An 18,490-nucleotide genomic window follows, 5' to 3' on the forward strand; every position below is an offset into this window, starting at 1 on the left:
CCCTAAGGAGAAGATCATGTTTTAATGGAATTTCATTTGAAATCACAAAGGAGAAAAAGTTGGCTCAGTGGTTATAGGCATTGACTACAAAATCTTTCAACAGGAAAAAACTACATTACTGCATTATCTCATAGGATAAAAAAAATGCATTAGCGATTGGGCATGTGAAACGTTCACCGGAAAAAGCAAGAATTTAAGGAGAAACTTGATATATGATTATTTTTATAGATCTGGTCAAATAATACATATAAGGTGCAATAAAAATGATAGCTATCAATGAGGAAGTGCTATCTGCACAAGACATTGGACAACTAGAGGTGGGCAACTCTTTAAAAAGTCCCTTGTTCATCGATTCTCTAAAATATACAATGATTCATCAATTTTACTATTGTCAGAAGAAAAATTGCCATAATGAAGATAACAATTTTGCTTATTCTAATTAATTAATAAGGTTTTCCAAGAGTTATAAACCACTGTCTCTTACAGGAAATGGACTGAAACTTAAATAAATAAGTCATACTCACTAGTCAGAAGTACTCTGGTCCAACACAAGAACTCTGCTCCCCACTGCTCTGTTACTGGAGAAGCTACAGTTGTCCCATACCGTTTACTGTATATGTGACTGTCTAGTCAATCACTGGCTTCAGCAGCTATGTGCCATTCATGGTAGTATGATTGCTAAAACCAATGATTGAGTGGTCATGTATACAACGAATGGCACATAACCACTGCAGTTTCTTCCAGGACCTGATCCACAGGGTCTGGGGCTCCTACTGTGGACCATGGGGGGACCTTTGACCGATAAGCATGGCTTATTTTTCTTATTTGAGTCCATTCTACCCAGAAAATCTACCCTTTAAGGATAGCATAAACACGAAGTACCTGACAGTCTTACCCCCTTCAAACCACTTTAAGGTTTCCTTAACAGATTATTGCATCCATTTTATTGCATCTTTTACAAGCTTTTTTTCAATTCATTACATTTTTAGCATGTGTGTTTTTAAGTTCTATAGAGAAACCTATGAGAAAAAATAACAGACGAAATCTAAAAAATGTCATACCTAGAATATTTTGAAAAGGACCAAAAGAATATAAAAAAAGGAACAAAGAATAAAAAGCATTCTTTGTAGTGCCCTTTATGTTGCACTGTAGACTTTCAATTAATATCTAGCCATAGCATTTTAGAATTAAACAACATTAAAAAATGCCACAAAAATCAGCATTTTCCAAAAAAACACCTCCCTTATGGAAATAAATATTTGAATTAGAAGAAAAGAATGGAAAAAAAACCCTTGTAAGGCTCTGTTTAGGTCTGTGTTGAGGTTTTCAGTTTTAACAGAAATACGAACCATCACACCAAGAATACCTTTAGTGCCTGATGGATTCCATTGATGTAGCCATGTATGCAGTCGGAGTTTCCAAGACATATAAACAAAGTCTTTAAAAACAATGGTTTGAACATAGCAGGCCACTGCTCAGCTTAAAGTGCGGCTAAATAATTATCCAGTAGGGAGTGTGAAGCACTCCCTGGTGCATAACTACAAGGGAAATTCTTTTAAGAATCTCTCTTTAATAAGCTTATGTTGATGAACACAATGACATAAAAGGACATACAAACACAACAGCATTGCACTATTGAAAAAATCAATTAGTGGTAGCAGACAAGGGAGGGGTGAGTACTATAGTAAATGTAGAAATCACGACATTACTAAGACTGGGGGTGAGACTTGTTGGCCCTTAATGTAAAAGGACACAGCATACTATATTACTGTCGCAGCCAAAAGTTTTGATATTGACACAAATTTTGTATTTCAAAGTTTGTTGCTTCAGTGTTTTTTGGACTTTTAAATGTTTTAAACGTTTATTGAATGACAAATGCAACAAGTTTAGGCAAAGACTCAATATTTACTCTGTGACCCTTTTCTTCAAGACTTTTGCAATTTGCAATGGCATGTTGGATATCAGCTTCTGGGCCAAATACTGACCGATGGCCTTAGCTTTCTTGCCTAATTTGTGCTTGGAGTTTATCACAGTTTTTGTTTGTCCACCCAATTTTTGAGGATTGACAACAGGTTCTCAGTGGAATTGAAATCAGAGGACTTTCCAGATCATGGACCCAAAATTTCAATGTTTTGTTCACCAACCACTTAGTTCTCACTTTTTGCCTCGTGACATGGTACTCCATCATCCTGGAAAAAGCGTTGTTTTTCACCAAACTGTCCCTGGATCACTGGGAGAAGTTGTTCTTAGTGGATGTTTAGATACAATTCTTTATTCATGAGAGTGTTCTTAGGCAAAACTGTGAGTGAGCCCACTCCCTTGTGTGAAAAGTAACCCCTCACATGAATGGTCTCAGGATGCTTTAGAGTTGGCATGACACAAGACTCATGGTAGCGCTCACCTTTTCTTCACCAGAAAATCATTCTTCCAAATAACCCAAGAACTCTGAAGGTGGCTTCAGCACAGGAAATAACTTTACCCTAGTCCTCTACAGTCCAATCCCTGTACAATTTTTTCTGTGATGAAGCCCCTTCAGACTGTTTGGGATATCTGGAGGAATGATTGCCCGAGAAGAAAAGATGAGTGCTACAATGAGTCCTGTGTCATTTGTGTCAGTCTCAAAACTTTTGGCAATGACTGTACATGTCTGATCTACCCAGATCGCACTATTACTTATTTAGACTTTATGCCTTATGTTGCATGGCACAAGCAACTGTATACTATTTATGAGGCTGCACGCATTATTTTATACATACTGTAGATCTGCAGTGCTCCAGAAAATCTGCTCACAACTTTTATATTTTTGCATAATTTTTGCAACCTGGCAAAACTGGATAATCCTTGCACTTTTCAAAAATTTCTTAAAAATCTTTCTTCAGCACAGGTCATTATTATTTGTTTTGTAGCATTTAACTAAAATTGGCTATGTATGAATTCAACTGCTGTTAATTTTTGGTAAAACGTGTTTTCCGTTACTAAAATACGTATATCTGTCAGTATGTTGTTTACGAAACAGCTTTCCGCTAATAGAAAAAAATACTCTGATTGAAGATACACTTTTGTTCTGTCTAACTGAACAATCACAGTACTTACCTGGTCTTATCTGACACAGACCTAGCCTTATAAAATAATCTCACAGCCAGTGTGATTGATTTGTCTGTGAATTTCCTGTTGCTGCTAACTCTGTGCAGTGTGCCGTTTAATCTCTTGCAGGCCCTACTAACTAGCTCAATGGTTTGTGTACTCCTAAATCCTAATCCCCCCCCCCCTAAAAAAAAAGAAAAAACTACCATTTCTCAATCTATAAAACCTATGTCAACATGCACATTACTACTTTTATTCCCAGTACCTCAATTTTATCTCTTAGTTGAAGCACATGGTCTCCCAATTTAGGGCAGAACCTTCCCTCCAAAGTACCTGTCTTGAAAGAGTCTATTAAGAGACACTTGATTGACAAATTTAGGACATCAATTGAAGCAAAAGAAGGCATCACAGAGGAAAATGACTAACATTATGTTACATAGCATGTTGTATGCTCTGTAAGATAAGTCACATGTTGTTTTGTCACTGAAATGAGGCTTTAAATGTATCTATTAAAGTCCTTTTACACTCAAAGATAATCTTTCAAAGGGTCAAAAGATTGAAAGATTTAGCAATGTATTTACATAAAGTGCTAATGGCTTTAATGGGCATTAACACTTTATCATCTTTATTTACATGTAAAAGGCCCTCCAAGAGTTGTTTGCAGAGCCCAGCATGCGTTTAAACACACACCCAGCTGTGTAACAAGCTGCCAACACATTCCATTGTTTTCTCTCATAGCTAGTGTAAATATGCTGTGGGAGAATATCTTGCAGTCTAATGAAAGATAAGTGAAATGCATTCAAATAGAATGTAATTGATCTGTCTTTCAGCTGCTGAATGATAGATTTTATGTGAAGCAAAATCCATCCTTCAAACGAAAAGTGTATGATACCCGTGTTTACATGTGATGATTATCGCTCATTTTTAGCTGTTTGGACAAATTTTGAGTGGTAATCGTTGCATGTAAAAGGGTCTTTAGATGATCTAATGCAAGGGTGCATAACATGTGGCCTGGGGGCCATATGCAACCAACAATGTCATTCTCTGTGATCCCAATCATCTGAACACAGAAATATCTATTTGTGGCAGCTCATGTCTAGTTTTAATGTTAGTTTGAAGAGGAATGGTACATAGCAGGGCAAAAGGAACTGACATGTATTAAGAATACACTGCATAGCCATTTATCAGTCCCCTATATATTAGGAGGATAAAGTCTCTTGACCTATTTGGCACTCTAGGAATGAGCATGTGAGTTGGAGACGCTGTATATGAAGGCAGCTCTCTCCATTGTAGTTTGTAGGACTTATGAAATGCCTTGCCGTTACTTCGACATCCATCATCTATGATGAAGGGAGCCACGTGCATTGTCTCCTTCTCTCTGGAGTGCTGATTTGGGGGGCGGGGGTAAACTCTATTTGCTCAATAGGTGAATGTCCTGGAAGTGGAACTTACTTCCATTTTCTATGGCATATACTTAGGATATACAATAAATGTCTCAGATGGAAATACCCTTGCAGCATCTTGGAAGTGGTTCAGTATGGCAATGTGGCTCCCAGATCAGAAAAAGTTCTGCACCCCTGATCTAAGGTAAACATCTCAGTAGAGGCTTTTGTACCTGCTGAATGGTACCTTAAAGGGGTTGTCCCGCGAAAGCAAGTGGGTCTATACACTTCTGTATGGCCATATTAATGCACTTTGTAATGTACATTGTGCATTAATTATGAGCCATACAGAAGTTATCAGAAGTTTTTCACTTACCTGCTCCGTTGCTAGCGTCCTCGTTTCCATGGAGTCGTCTAATTTTCAGCGTCTAATCGCCGGATTAGACGCGCTTGCGCAGTCCGGTCTTCTTGTTTTCTGAATGGGGCCGCTCGTGCCGGAGACCGGCTCCTGGTAGCTCCGCCCCGTCACGTGCCGATTCCAGCCAATCAGGAGGCTGGAGTCGGCAATGGACCGCACAGAAGCCCTGCGGTCCACCGAGGGAGAAGATCCCGGCGGCCATCTTCAGCAGGTAAGTAAGAAGTCACCGGAGCACGGGGATTCAGGTAAGCGCTGTGCGGTGTTCTTTTTTAACCCCTGCATCGGGTTTGTCTCGCGCCGAACGGGGGGGCTGTTGAAAAAAAAAAAAACCCGTTTCGGCGCGGGACAACCCCTTTAAACCCTAATTCAGGGTGCACATTCTCAATTATAGCTTTTTGCAAATTACAATATTTCTTGGTCTTATTAGCCAGAAAGGACTGAGTGACTTTATTCATGGCACCTATATTCCAAGGGCTACGATGAATAGTTGCCATGAATGGAAGTTTAGTGTGCCACTATGCACCCGCTGAGATATTTGCCTTGGAAAATATTTAGGTCTTAATTTTAGGAATTCATCTAGATGACAGACTCCCCTTGGACATGTTGAATATATGTTTATGTAATTAGTTTTGATTACTTTACCCTAAAGAATGATTGTTTTGATAGTTAGGTAAAAAATCATCAGAGACTATTTAGCTCTGGCCCACTGAACTCTTTGTAATGTTCCTCAAATCATTCCCGAACAATTCTTGCAGTGTGACAGGACATATTATCTTGTTGGAAAATGACACTGCCATAGGGAAATTCTCTACCATGAAGATATGTACTTGATCTGCAACAATCTTTAAGTAGGTGGTACATGTCAAAATAGTATCCACATGAATGACAGGACCTAGTTCCCAGCAGAACATTGATGCGAATATTACACTGCCTGCACCGGCTTGCCATTCTTCCAATACTGTATCCTGGTGGCATCTCTTCCTCAGGTAAGTGACACACATGCACCTGATTGTCAACATTACATTAAAAATGAGATTCATTGGATCTGGGCACCTACTTCCATTTATCTATGGTTTAGTTCTGATCATGAGCTTATTAGGTGCTTTTGGCAATGGATAGGGGTCATCATGGGCATTTAACATATTGCCTGGCAAATAATGGGTTTTCTGTGCTAGTATAGGACTACATCAAACTATGGTAAAATGATATTATTAAAATCTCCAGTTAATAAAGAAGCTCAGTGACTGTGAAGTGTTCTCTGCATTCTGGTCACCCATGACCTATTCTAGTAACCACAAGCTATTCTAGCAACTACGGTTCAATTTTCAAGCCAAACAGCAGTAGGAAGAGAAATAAGGAAGCCAACATTTAGGCAATTTCAATCAGTTTTAAAGGATGGAGAAAAGCACTTCAATGGAAATTGTTGATATATGGAAATGGCGAGTTATGACTACTTTCTCCTGCAAGAACTCAAACAAAAAATAGAAAGCATGGGTCTATACTTGGGCTTTTCAACTTTCTAACTATACCTTACATAGTATAAGTATGTCCATCTCCTTATATGGTAAATTAACAGTCTTTACTCTAATACTAATTTTCTTTGGAAATCACCCACTGAAATTCTGCAGCAATTTTGCAGCATTAATTGACTCTAATTCTTACAGAGACACAGCTTCAGAAGAATCCTTTTGCCTTTCCCAATGAAGATAATAGAATGGACCACTATTGCTATTAAATGGTTTTACAGGGAAATACTATTGATTACCTTTCCTCGGGATAGGTCCTTAATAGAGATGAGCGAGCACCAAAATGCTCAGGTCCTCGTTACTCGAAACGAGCTTTTTGTAAAATTTGAAAGCTCTATTCGAGTAACGAACCCCACCTTCAATGTGAGACTCAAGCATTTTTGTATGGGACCCGCCGGTTGCCGAGCTTTTATTTTTTCCTGTGTTCTCTCCCTCTCTCTTCCCTCCGCCAAGCCAACCACAAACTACCAGTGACGTGCGCAGTGGGGAGGTGTCAAATCTGACACGTCAGCGGCGGGGAGAGGCCAAAACGAGGGCAGGGTCAAACACAGCGTGATGCTCGCTCGAGTGGAGAGCACCATCGAGTATGCTAATACTCGAACGAGCATCAAGCTCGGAAGACTACGTTCGCTCAACTCTAGTCATTAGTAGTTTATTGGCTGGGTCAGTCACTTGGGACCCTTACTGATCAGCTAATCAGGCATCTGCTGTCATTGTCACTATACAATAGAGCATTGTTTGCCAACTCCAGTCCTCAGGGACCCCCAACAGGTCATGTTTTCTGGATTTTCTCAGTATTTCACAGGTGATATAATTATTGTCAGTGCCTCAGGCATTGCCACAGGTGTTCTTAGAACTATACTATAGAATATCCTGAAAACATGACCTGTGGGGGGGGGGGTCATGGGGACTGGAGTTTTGAAAACTGCACTAGAGTATGGAGCAGAAGCTGCTGCTCTGACCCCTGTGTAGTGGCCGACACCTGTAACTACAGGTACAGCTCTCATTAACATCAATGTGAGCTGCACCTACAGTTAGAGATGCCAGCTACTACACAGGGGTCAGAGAAGAAGATTCCACTCTATACCCGGTGCGTAGTGGTTCTATCAGTTAATTGGGCGGGGTCTTGAATGGTAGACCCCAGTTGATCAACTATAGATGACCTATCCCTTGAAAACAATACAATATACTTACCCGTCTGGACACTGAGGGGCTCTCCTCCGTGCAGGCTGGACCTTCTTTCTTCTGCACAGCGGATGTGTTTGGGACACCAGCAGCATGCTCGGCCAATGCGCCGTGCCGTCTTTTTTTTTTGAACTCCTGCTATCCATGCAGCATGGATGCAGTCATAGCTGTGTCTATACCGCGGATCCGGTCGGCTTACATTGGCTTCAATGGAAGCCGCAGGAGCCGTCCGTGCGGAAAAAACGCACAAAAATGGAGCATACTGCAGTTGTTTTAATTACCTGTGGGTGCCCAATGATTCCTTATGGGCGTGGATCGCACATGCGAGAGACCTGCTCGGTTTTTAAAATTCCGTTTTATCCATGGACATGATGCCTACTCCTTATATGCTATTAGTTTAATATATCTCAAACTCAATACATATGCTTTGTGTCATTTAGATTGCTTTCACATCTGTGATGGGGATTCCGCTTTCTTGCTCCATTAGGGGAGCAGGAAATGGGAATCCCTGTGGACGAACGGTTCCATCTCCAGACAGAACCGAACAGTGCTAGATGAACCCCATAGACAATAATGGGGTCCTCCTACTTTCCATCCAGTTGGTTGGCTTTTAGACAGAAGAAAAAGCGTTTTTTTCTCCTGGTATTTTCAGCAGCACCTGTGAGGGAACCTCCGGCCGGAGGCTCCGACGCAGATGTGACACCACTCTTACTAAGTGGAAAATATGTTGATCTGTAGGATATGTTTTGCTGAAATGAAACAAAGGTAAATACAGAAAATATCTAAACAACTATAAGAATACCATTCTTCTAAGAAAAATTCTACACGTGTTTTAACTATTGGTTCGATATCAGGAAGACCATTGGATATGAACGGACTTCCTATAGGAGGGAATCATGAGAGTCAAAGAAATTAGATTGCACACTGTTATTATTCACTAATTCACACCAATATGTAAATTCATAAGTGTTGCTCCTTGTTATGTAGACCGTCATACAGTAGGTAGGCCTTGTCAATCCCTGAATAAGACCACCTATTGGACGCCTAAGCATTGAAAGTGCAGGGATATAAATGGATAAATACAAGTTATACTGAATATTTCCTCATAAATCTATATATCAGTCTTCTCAGCTTCTCCTGCTCTATAATATCATGCCCGCATCTTAGACTCCATATTCAACATGGCAGGATCCATTTAAATACAAATCTAGCCTAAAAAAAAAATGCAAATACCATTCAACTCTATGTATGAATATGTTTCTGGAAGCTCTCAGAAGTAAAGATATATAAAATAAAGCATTGATTATAGGGGTGGATATTTTTTCTGGACTTATAGTGTCAATAAATTGATTGAAGAGCAGTACAGGCCATCTCTCCGCAGCCTGAAATGCGTCCTATGGAGAACAATACATTTTATTTAGCAACACTTCACCTGTAGATAAGATAAACTGCAGGTTTAATGTCCTTTTAATGATGGTAAGTAATAACCTGGAAGTTGAGTCATCAATAATTCTGCCTATTTTCTCCAATAGGAATGTGCCCATGCAGGCTGCAATCAGATGGTTCCTCTCGAAAAATATGTGTGACTTATTGAGATAGTGGTATTGTGTTAGGAAATAAAGCATGCATTTAAAGATGCCAAACAATGTAGTGGAGGACTGAAGAGAGGGAAAGGGAGCAATCCTTGTCATTAATACAGAGGGATAGTCAGAGCTCGCCTTCTCTTTATTGTGTGCCGCAGTTTGGTGTGATAACACAGGCTAAGGGATGTTGATTTTATTGCCTGTCAATCAGATCTAATTCTGTAATTTATAATGAATTTATAATGGACTACTAAGGTCATCAGAAAGAGCTTTGTTACATGCTGCTCTCAAAATGTTGAAACAAGAGTTTTCAGTTAAACTATTGTCTGGATGCGTGCTTGCAGTTTTCATAGTATAATATGATGCTTTCAATTATTTTTCAGTTATTCAAAGCCGTATTCACACATTGGGATGTAATAGGTTGAACTGGATGGACATATGTCTTTTTTCGGCCTTCCATACTATGTTACATTGCAGAAAAAGTGTGTGGACTTTATGGCATTTTATGAAGTTGAAAATCCAAAGCATATCTTATCCATCAAAGATTATCTGAAACTATATGTAAATTTACAATATGGATATCTGCACTTTTTATTTTCAGGCACCCACAAAGTTTCGACTTTTTGACTACTTCTACTCATTATAACTTCAGTAAATCAATTTATATGCCTTGTGGCCCATTTACATGTAACGATATCGCTCAAAATTCATTTGCAAGTTATTATCGCTGACTTTCGGTCAACATAAAAACTATCGCTGGATCGCGGGCTTCTCATTCACTGTAAATTCACAGTCATTTAGCCAACTGTTGTATCATGTAAAAGAGCCATTAGCTACAATAAGCACACAGATGCAGTTGAATTTACATAGAGATAAGGCCAACAATTGAAAATGTTGCAGTATTCCCAAAAATGTGTCTGACAATAACATAGGTGGCTGGAAATTCCCTAGATTCCATAAGGTGATAGGAGAGGGGAATAATAGAATGGAATTATATTTTCCTATTAGAAATATAAACATACAGATCCACTAAGCAGTGGCCTCCAAACTGGGGCTTTCCAGCTACTGACATGATGGAAGGTGTAGTTGGAGAGTCAATGGATGGATCTAACTACTCTTGACAATGCTATGCTTTACCTGTCTTGAGAGCTACGAATGTCAAATACTTGATTTAATACTTAAAGTACTTATCATGATGATTTTTAAGGTACCCATATACACTTGGTTGCTGTTGGCTGAACACTAGTTTGGCCAACTGTTATATCTTCCAACTCCCTTGCACACATGCATGCTCAGCTTGGCTAAGTGTGCATGTATTATGCATGTAATAAAAGGAGAAAATCAGTGCTGTAGCTTATCTTTTGAGAACAAAAGGGTTGTGCAGTTGAAATCCAACTAACTGCTCAGTCAACTGATGTAAATGGCAGCCTCCCAACTCTCTTCCAATAGAAGATGTTGGGGGAGAGTCAGCAGGCCTCCATACACATCAGATGATTGGCTATTCCTGCTGAAATGAGTATGTCAAGGTGATCTGTACAGTATCTAACTGTGTAGCATGGAAACCCTTAGCCAAACAAAAGATAGGAAAAGTTCGGTATTTCTTGGATCAATGGCTAAAAAACTGTCAGACCTTAACAGTCATTAGCAAGAAATATCCACTTTCCACAACCCAAAAACTCATTATTCCGTGTATGTTCATTAATTCATATATACACTAAATAAACTTTATTGAACAAAAAAACAAAACCTATTCTAGTAAAGAAAAAAATTAAAACAAAGGTTCTTTTCATTGATTAATTATTTTATTTGCCTGATTTATGTTCTTATATTTAGGTATACATTAATTCACATGACTAGGACTGATAGAATTTAGATTCTAGTCTAAGGGCCCTTTTACATGGAGCAATTATTGTTCAGTTAATCGCTGGATTGTGCAAAACTGAACGATAATCGCTCAGTGTAGACAGGGCCAACAACTGAACAACTTACGATAATTTGTGCACTTATTGTTCATTATTCAGTTTATGCAGATATAAAATCTAGCCATAATCAAGGAAAGATCTCCAGCACATTTCTGCCTGCATTCAGTGAGCGATTATCATTCCTGTTAAAAACAGGAGCGATGATTGTTGGGATGCCTGTTGGGTGCTTGTAAAAGAAGCCCAAGTCATTCTGCCTTCCTCAACTAAATTAAAACTGAAGATTCTGACATCTCCCTTCTGGCATATTTCACCACATGAGTAGCATCTTCAGGGGCTATAGTGTAAAATGACGCTCTGTAGCTACTTTTCAAAAGTCCTTAGTCCCTCCCAAAAATTCTCCATTCAACATTTTACACTAGGGTGGCCCATAGAGAGATGGCAAAAAATAAAGTGGCAGCTATACAGCAAGACACCTTCCCAATTTGTTACATCTGATAACAGTAATGTTAGGGTAAAGTTATAGCTCTAAATTCCAACTGCAAGATGGGGCTCAAAACTTATGTATATTATGAGAAATGGCGCTTACACACAACATTTCCAACTAGACAAGCTACAGCATTAATATTAACAATTTGCTTTTGCCAAAGAACCGCTATACTTTATAACATTAAGTATTGGCAATGGCATTTGTCCTGACAATCTACACATCTGTGCTGCTCCTACAAAAATACCCCCAAATATATGAAAATAGTCAAAATTGGGACACAAATACTTGTCAGTCAGTGCTTAAGGACTGGGCAGCAGACTTCTTTTTAATGTGGGTTGGAACAGCCCTGCAATTTGCTTTCACTGCTTGAAGCAACCGTTGTTTTTCTTCTTCGTCATTAGTAAAAAGTCTGAAAATTCATGGTCTTTGAGCGCAACCTTGTCGTAGACACGAGAACCTGAAACTCTGCCCCAAATAAAGACTCATTAAAAGGAAAAAAAGTAGAGGGTGTCTTGCTCCGTAGTTCAAAATTGAGTTTTTTTGGGCCACCCTATTATACACCTTTGGCACACACCCTTTGCAACACTTATTATTTTATTGGCTGATGAAGATGTCACTTACCCTAGACAAAGGGTATTTCCCGAAAGTGCATAATGATTGCATGGAATCTTTTGGGAGGAACCAAGGGCGAGCTTAAAACTGCCAGAGAGTGTAATTCTCACACTAGAGCTCTTAGACCCCTGAAGATGCTGATTATGTTGCGAAACATGTCATGTGGGGTGTCAAAATCTTTAGATTTACTGTAGTTAAAGTAGGTAGAATGATTTAGGCCAGCATCTAGACTACAGCAGTCCCTTTCATTTGAATTACTTAATACCTAGCAAATGAAGCAACTGATCAATGAACAGAGGGCCATTTTATTCTAATCTTTTTCCTTAGCAGTGTAGATTTCAGTTTGTTTAATACATTTTATTCAGTGAATTTATAGATATATGAGGAATAAGGATTTTTTTGGTAGTAGAAAGTGAATATTTTTTGCTAATGAAGACTGGAATCTAATGGTACTGTTTATCTCACTACAAACCTAAAACATAGTTACATAGTTCGTTAGGCTGAATGAAGACAATGTCCATCTAGTCCAGCCTGTCTATCCTCCTGTGTTGATCCAGAGGAAGGCAAAAAACCCCAAGGGCAGAAGCCAGATAGTCCTTTTGGGGGAAAAATTCCTTCTCGACTCCCTAATGGCAATCAGACTGTTCCCTGGATCAACCCCCTAATGGTTCCTACCTGCCTGTATACCTGGATTAACAATTAACCTAAGATTTATATCCTATAATGTCCTTCCGCTCTAGAAAGACATCAAGTCCCCTTTTAAACTCCTCTATAAGGTCCATTTTTCCTTTTTGGTAGTAGCTAACAAATATGGTATGAATCACTTCCACATATAACAATTTACAAGAGGTCACCCCTAGTAATGTCTACAGTATAAGAACACCACATTATGCTTGCATCACACATCATGCTATGCTTGCATCAGAACACATGGCAACAGGTTTTTATTCAAGCTTGTTGAGTAGCATATGTGCTAGGTGTGAGAATTTTTCCAATTTCCATAGTAGCAACAACTAGAAACACAATCCTTCAAAGGCACGAGGACTGTGAAATATGAGTAATAAAACAGATAAGGATTTAAGCGATTATATTGAGATGTATTGAGTGTTGTTATCATATGTGATCTAATATTCCACTTTATATTTGTGGCTTGGCTCAGAGCAGGTTTTCCTCACTTGTAGAGACTCTGCTGTAGTTTTAGCTATGAAGTTCTTTTATATTTATTAGGCTCCGTTTTTTTCTCTGTTTCTTCAATCCATTGCTATTTACAGAGAACATACTGTAGCAACACAATTACATCAATGGTCCATTGAGTTCAATAGGATTTTGGTGACAGCAATTCCAATTACTTATCATTAGTTGGTCATTCATTTGTCTTTGTTTGGTAGCCAGAATATGGTAGTCTGTTACATTATTCTACATGAAAAATGGAAATATAGTGTCGCATTATTATTATTTTTTATTAAAGACAATGAAGCAATTGACCTATGGAGGATGTTATCTTAGGTATTTTGGTGTTAATAATATATTTCTAAATGCTAGTGTGATAATAGCATATCTTTACGAGAAATGCAAAAACAAAGTGTCTTCCCAAAGGTGAGAAGATGGGCTAGTCAGGCTAATTGTTAATACAATTTCTCACCACGTATATCACATAATCTGTCATTTTAAATACCAAAACTCTGACTATTCTTATAGTCATTCTTGCTCTGAATCCCAATTCAGTAAGCAAGCCAATAAGGATGAGTCCAAAGTCTGTGAAAAGTTACTTTTTTTATTATCAACCCTATGAGCAGGACTAAGACATCGGTAAGCAAAATAAACTTTCTCCTATGGCATCACTAGCTTTCACTGCACAGCCAATTGAACCTTGTGACCAAACTGCTTATAAGGTGATACAGTTGGTGCCTGAGCATAATCAGCACAACCCCGCTGTGCAATGGTGAGGGACCCGATTCTAAAACATAACAGTATACACTTTCCATTGCATCCAATCAGATCTTCCCGTGAAGAATGTCGGAATGCAAATATATATATGAGCTACAGTGACAGGATGGCCAGCCAAAACTGCATTCATGAGTGCACATAAATAGAAGAGATGACAGTAGAGAGAAGAGGTGAGTATGTAATACAAAAAGGAACATAAAATTGGTGGGAATATAAAAGTTGGCAAATAAATTGTTGACTATCCATCCAAATATCATGATGGACTTCAGGGACCAAGAAAGATGAGACTCATTATGAACTGCTTGCTTTGAAAGCTTATCCAGCCAATTAGTGCACAAGGAATCCCGAACAGAATGGGCAGCAGTAAAAATAATATTAGTGATGTGCTAGAGGAATTGGACCATTTTAGATTGCTGTCAATTGGCCTTTTAAGGATTGCTTAATGTGGGTAAGGCCATGGATCCAAATATTAGCTAGTATTGAGAGTTGAAAGAGTTGGGATGGGATTGAGCTGCAATACCTGACATGCCCATGGACTAGAGTGGCACTATATCCCTTTTTTATTTAGTACAACCATGTTTAAATCTGAACATAACTCTCAAAGTAGATGCTGAATGGTCTACCTATGTAATCGTCAGAGCTCTGTATATTGCTATAGATGGGCCTAGTTTTCTTCATGGAGGTGCTGTAGGAAAAGTGGGTTTTGAGTCATAATCTTTATATCTAATTCGTTAAGCGTTTGTTCATGAAGGATTTTATGATAGTCAAAATTAATATCTTAAAACAAATTCTATGCCCAAAGTTAATAATGTGTCTTGTATTATAATGAAATTCGGTTTCCTATCATATAGAATAATCTAATCATCAATTTCTAATCTTACATTTATTGTTTACTAAGATCCTTATATTTGTCCTAGCAAGGATGGCTTTATACATCTATACATTTTTACTCTCTTTTGCCAGTTGCCCAAGTAAGCGACTGTGAAAGTAAATTGTAGCATTATTAAAGGGTTGTATTTTTGTCAAGCAACATGTATATAAAAACGGTAATAATGGCAATGCAACAATATGACTATCAAGGCACATACAGTATATGTATATATGGATAGATGTTTTATCTATATTCATAGATGGTGAAGCATCTTCCACAATTGCTGCCCCAAATCTGCCCATACAGTGAAAAGCATGGACATGTGCATGTATGCTACCAAAAGTCATAGGTGTTCCTGTAGCTGGTCATATGATTATATGAACATAATCCCAATAGGTCCCCACGGTCATGTTGTCTACATATTATATGACTAGGATCTTTTAATAGTTTTTTTATAGTCCACAAACTTCTGATAACTATGTCTACATGTGTATATATGTCCTGATTTCCTGTTTGATCGCTGCATGAGGCCAAAAAAGTATTTTGACCAAGAATGGTCATCTTCAATTAGCCACCATGCAGTCTAGGAAAAAAATCATCAGATTAAAAAAAATATTGAGATTCTCCCAGGCACATCAGGACACACAAATATTGATATGTTATGGTGATTCATGCATATTTTCTAGTATGATGTAGATAAAATGACTCAAATTCACAAGGTACTGTATATGTGTAGGTGAAATCTCTAGAAAGAGAAGCTAAGCTTTAAGACTCCATCCTCAAAAAATTAACAATATGCTATTAGTTAATAGAACATAGAGCATTAATTGATTAACCTTCAGGGTGAAGTGGGTTGGTTGGTAGAAAAAGTAATAAAAATGTACATTAATGAGATATTTTAAATTCAAATGAGCGACAGGATAAAAGGGGGATAAGGCGGGCTTATAAACTGTGGGGCTGGACAGGGATATCAACTGTCTCCCCACCCTGTAGGTGGTATATTCATGTATCCTACTGTGAACAAATATTAACAATCCCCTTTCACAAAATTATAAATTATATGTATTCCAGTCTACTGGTGTAATAGAAAAAGCTGAGCAAAACTGCTCTGGGAGCTGAATCATTTATGAATAATGGTACCCTATCATAATCAATGAAATGAGACGCACAGGTTTTATGCTATACACTCCACAAGCGCCTTAATGCAGGAACCTTTTCGAAATCTTCCCTGTGTCATGGAATTCTGCAATTGACTAAAGATGCTCGAGCCAATACCCAAGACAGAGATCAATGTATGCAGTTAGTGAAGATAGCAATTTCACTTGTACATTTACTAAGGATGTGTGAAATGAAGACTCTGTTGTTTGATAAAAATTACATATTGCAAACATCAATGGCATTCAACAGGACAAGCATTCCACTTCTATTCTATTACCATGCAAAATGAAAAAGGCATGTGAAACCCTCAAAGGCTAAGCAACCTTTATAAGTATTGTACACTGTGCACTCCTGCAGACTTAGACTATTGTACATTCCTAATTGTATCATTGGGTATACACACATCTATCGATTGACACATATAGAATAGATAGATAGATAGATAGATTGATAGATAGATAGATTTAAATATATATAAACATCAGAAATGGAAGCCAACCTCCAGAGCTGCTCCATGAACTCTCTTTTTCCCTATATGTAATGAGCATACATGTATTTCATAGTTCCAAAAAATATGCGCTATTCACTTTGACACACTATATAATGTCCAATTAGAAATTAATGCAGGTAATCAAACAGTCTCCTCACCAATACATTTCATGCATTTCCAAATTGATAGTTTCATGCAATTATAGGATTAGAGATATTTAATTGCACCATAGAAGCTCAGTGTTATATCAAGAATCGGTGGCCGTGGGCCTTGTGCAAATGGACAAATGCTCTTATAGATGAGGGTAAAATAAAAAAAATATAATAGTAATAATTGTATTAATTCCTCAAAAAAAATGTGTTAATGCAGTTTATTAATTGCCATTTTCACGTATAAAGATGGAGATCAACACAGTCAAACGTCTATGAATGAAAATCGTAACTAGTAGGATAAAAGGTATCATTTCTTCTTGTATGGCTTTAGTAGATGTGGGGATAAACTGGTAAAAATCTACAGTCCTGAAAGTATATAGTAGGGTCAAGCTAGATTGTGTAGGGCGAGAGGTCACAGCTAGGGAATCAATTAATAGGGAAAGCCAAGTCCAAATGCCTGGAATTGTGAAATGGCAGTGACAGAACAAGACACATATAAAATCCCAGGATATTATCCTGAGCAATGGAAATTTCCAACTGCCTGGCAATGCATGGATATAAGTATTGTATAGAATGCCACTATACAGTAACCGAGCAGCGCTTTGTGGACATTTGGCTGTTGTGTGTGACCACTAGTTTATAAAGGGTACATGATGTTCTATGCAGAATGCAAAGTTTGCTGTATTTATACTGTAAAGCTCAAGTGGATGCAGCATGTATAAAGGTAGGTGATTTATGCCTGCAGCATATGTGAAAAACAAGGCTTCACTGTGTGACCAGGGAACATCATATAAAGCCTCATATATTGGATTTTGGTACTAAGGGGGTTGATTCCTACAGGTACAAGATGTTCACCTCCAGACTACACCTTGATGCCCATATTACTGCAACAGCACACACGATGTCATGCTGAGGCATAGGACTGCTGGGCACATCAGACAACAGAGCACATCCTACTGTATAGTATGGTATGCAGCAAATTTGCAAGAATATATATCTATACATGTATATAGATATATATGTATATAGATATGTATGTATATATATAAAATCAGAGATTTTTCTCTCTTCTCAGGCATAGGATTACATGATGAGGTGCACAGCATCTCAGACAGGTTGTATAATTAGCATCCTACATGCATCCATCTCCCTTACTGAACATCTAGGATCATCACGCCTATGGGTGCACACAGCAATTGACTGCTAGAACTTGGATGCTAGGTAGAAGGACTCACCCGTTGCTGATGCAGCCAATATCCCAAAGCTGATGAAGACCAGCCTGCTCCAAGTTTGCACTTCCAGGAGCCCCAAAACCCACCATGCCCCCCATATCCTCCTCGACACGCAGCTGCACCCTGTCCTGTGCCCCCACTTCAGCCATCCAGAGATGGTTCTCATGGCAGATTCTGCGGGGATCTCTGGAAAAGGAGGTCAGGTATTCTTGCAAAGAAAATCCCACTACATTGAACAGCTCTTTGCTTCTGCAGCCGGAAGAAACCAAGTCTCTCCCTGCACTGGGGAGATGAGATCAGGAATCCTGCTCCTCTCACTTCCAAATATTCTAAATGACTGTGTAGCCACAAGGTTTTCCTGCAGGGAATATCCACACAAGTCCTCCAGCTCCAATATTAATCAGCTCTTCATAATAATATCCTTCCCACTATTAGAGAAGC

General features: G+C 38.5%; 1 protein-coding gene across 1 annotated transcript in view; it reads right to left on the minus strand.

The window, feature by feature from the left end:
- Positions 1 to 18,215, minus strand: part of CSMD2 (CUB and Sushi multiple domains 2) — a 948,969-nt gene extending 930,754 nt beyond the window's left edge. The window contains exon 1 of the mRNA XM_066586981.1: positions 18,053 to 18,215. Coding sequence (XP_066443078.1) covers positions 18,053 to 18,215 — 163 coding nt within the window. The remainder of the gene's footprint in view (positions 1 to 18,052) is intronic.
- Positions 18,216 to 18,490: the final 275 nt, after the last annotated feature.

This window comes from Eleutherodactylus coqui, chromosome 1, assembly GCF_035609145.1.
Source record: "Eleutherodactylus coqui strain aEleCoq1 chromosome 1, aEleCoq1.hap1, whole genome shotgun sequence".
Lineage (NCBI taxonomy): Eukaryota > Metazoa > Chordata > Amphibia > Anura > Eleutherodactylidae > Eleutherodactylus > Eleutherodactylus coqui.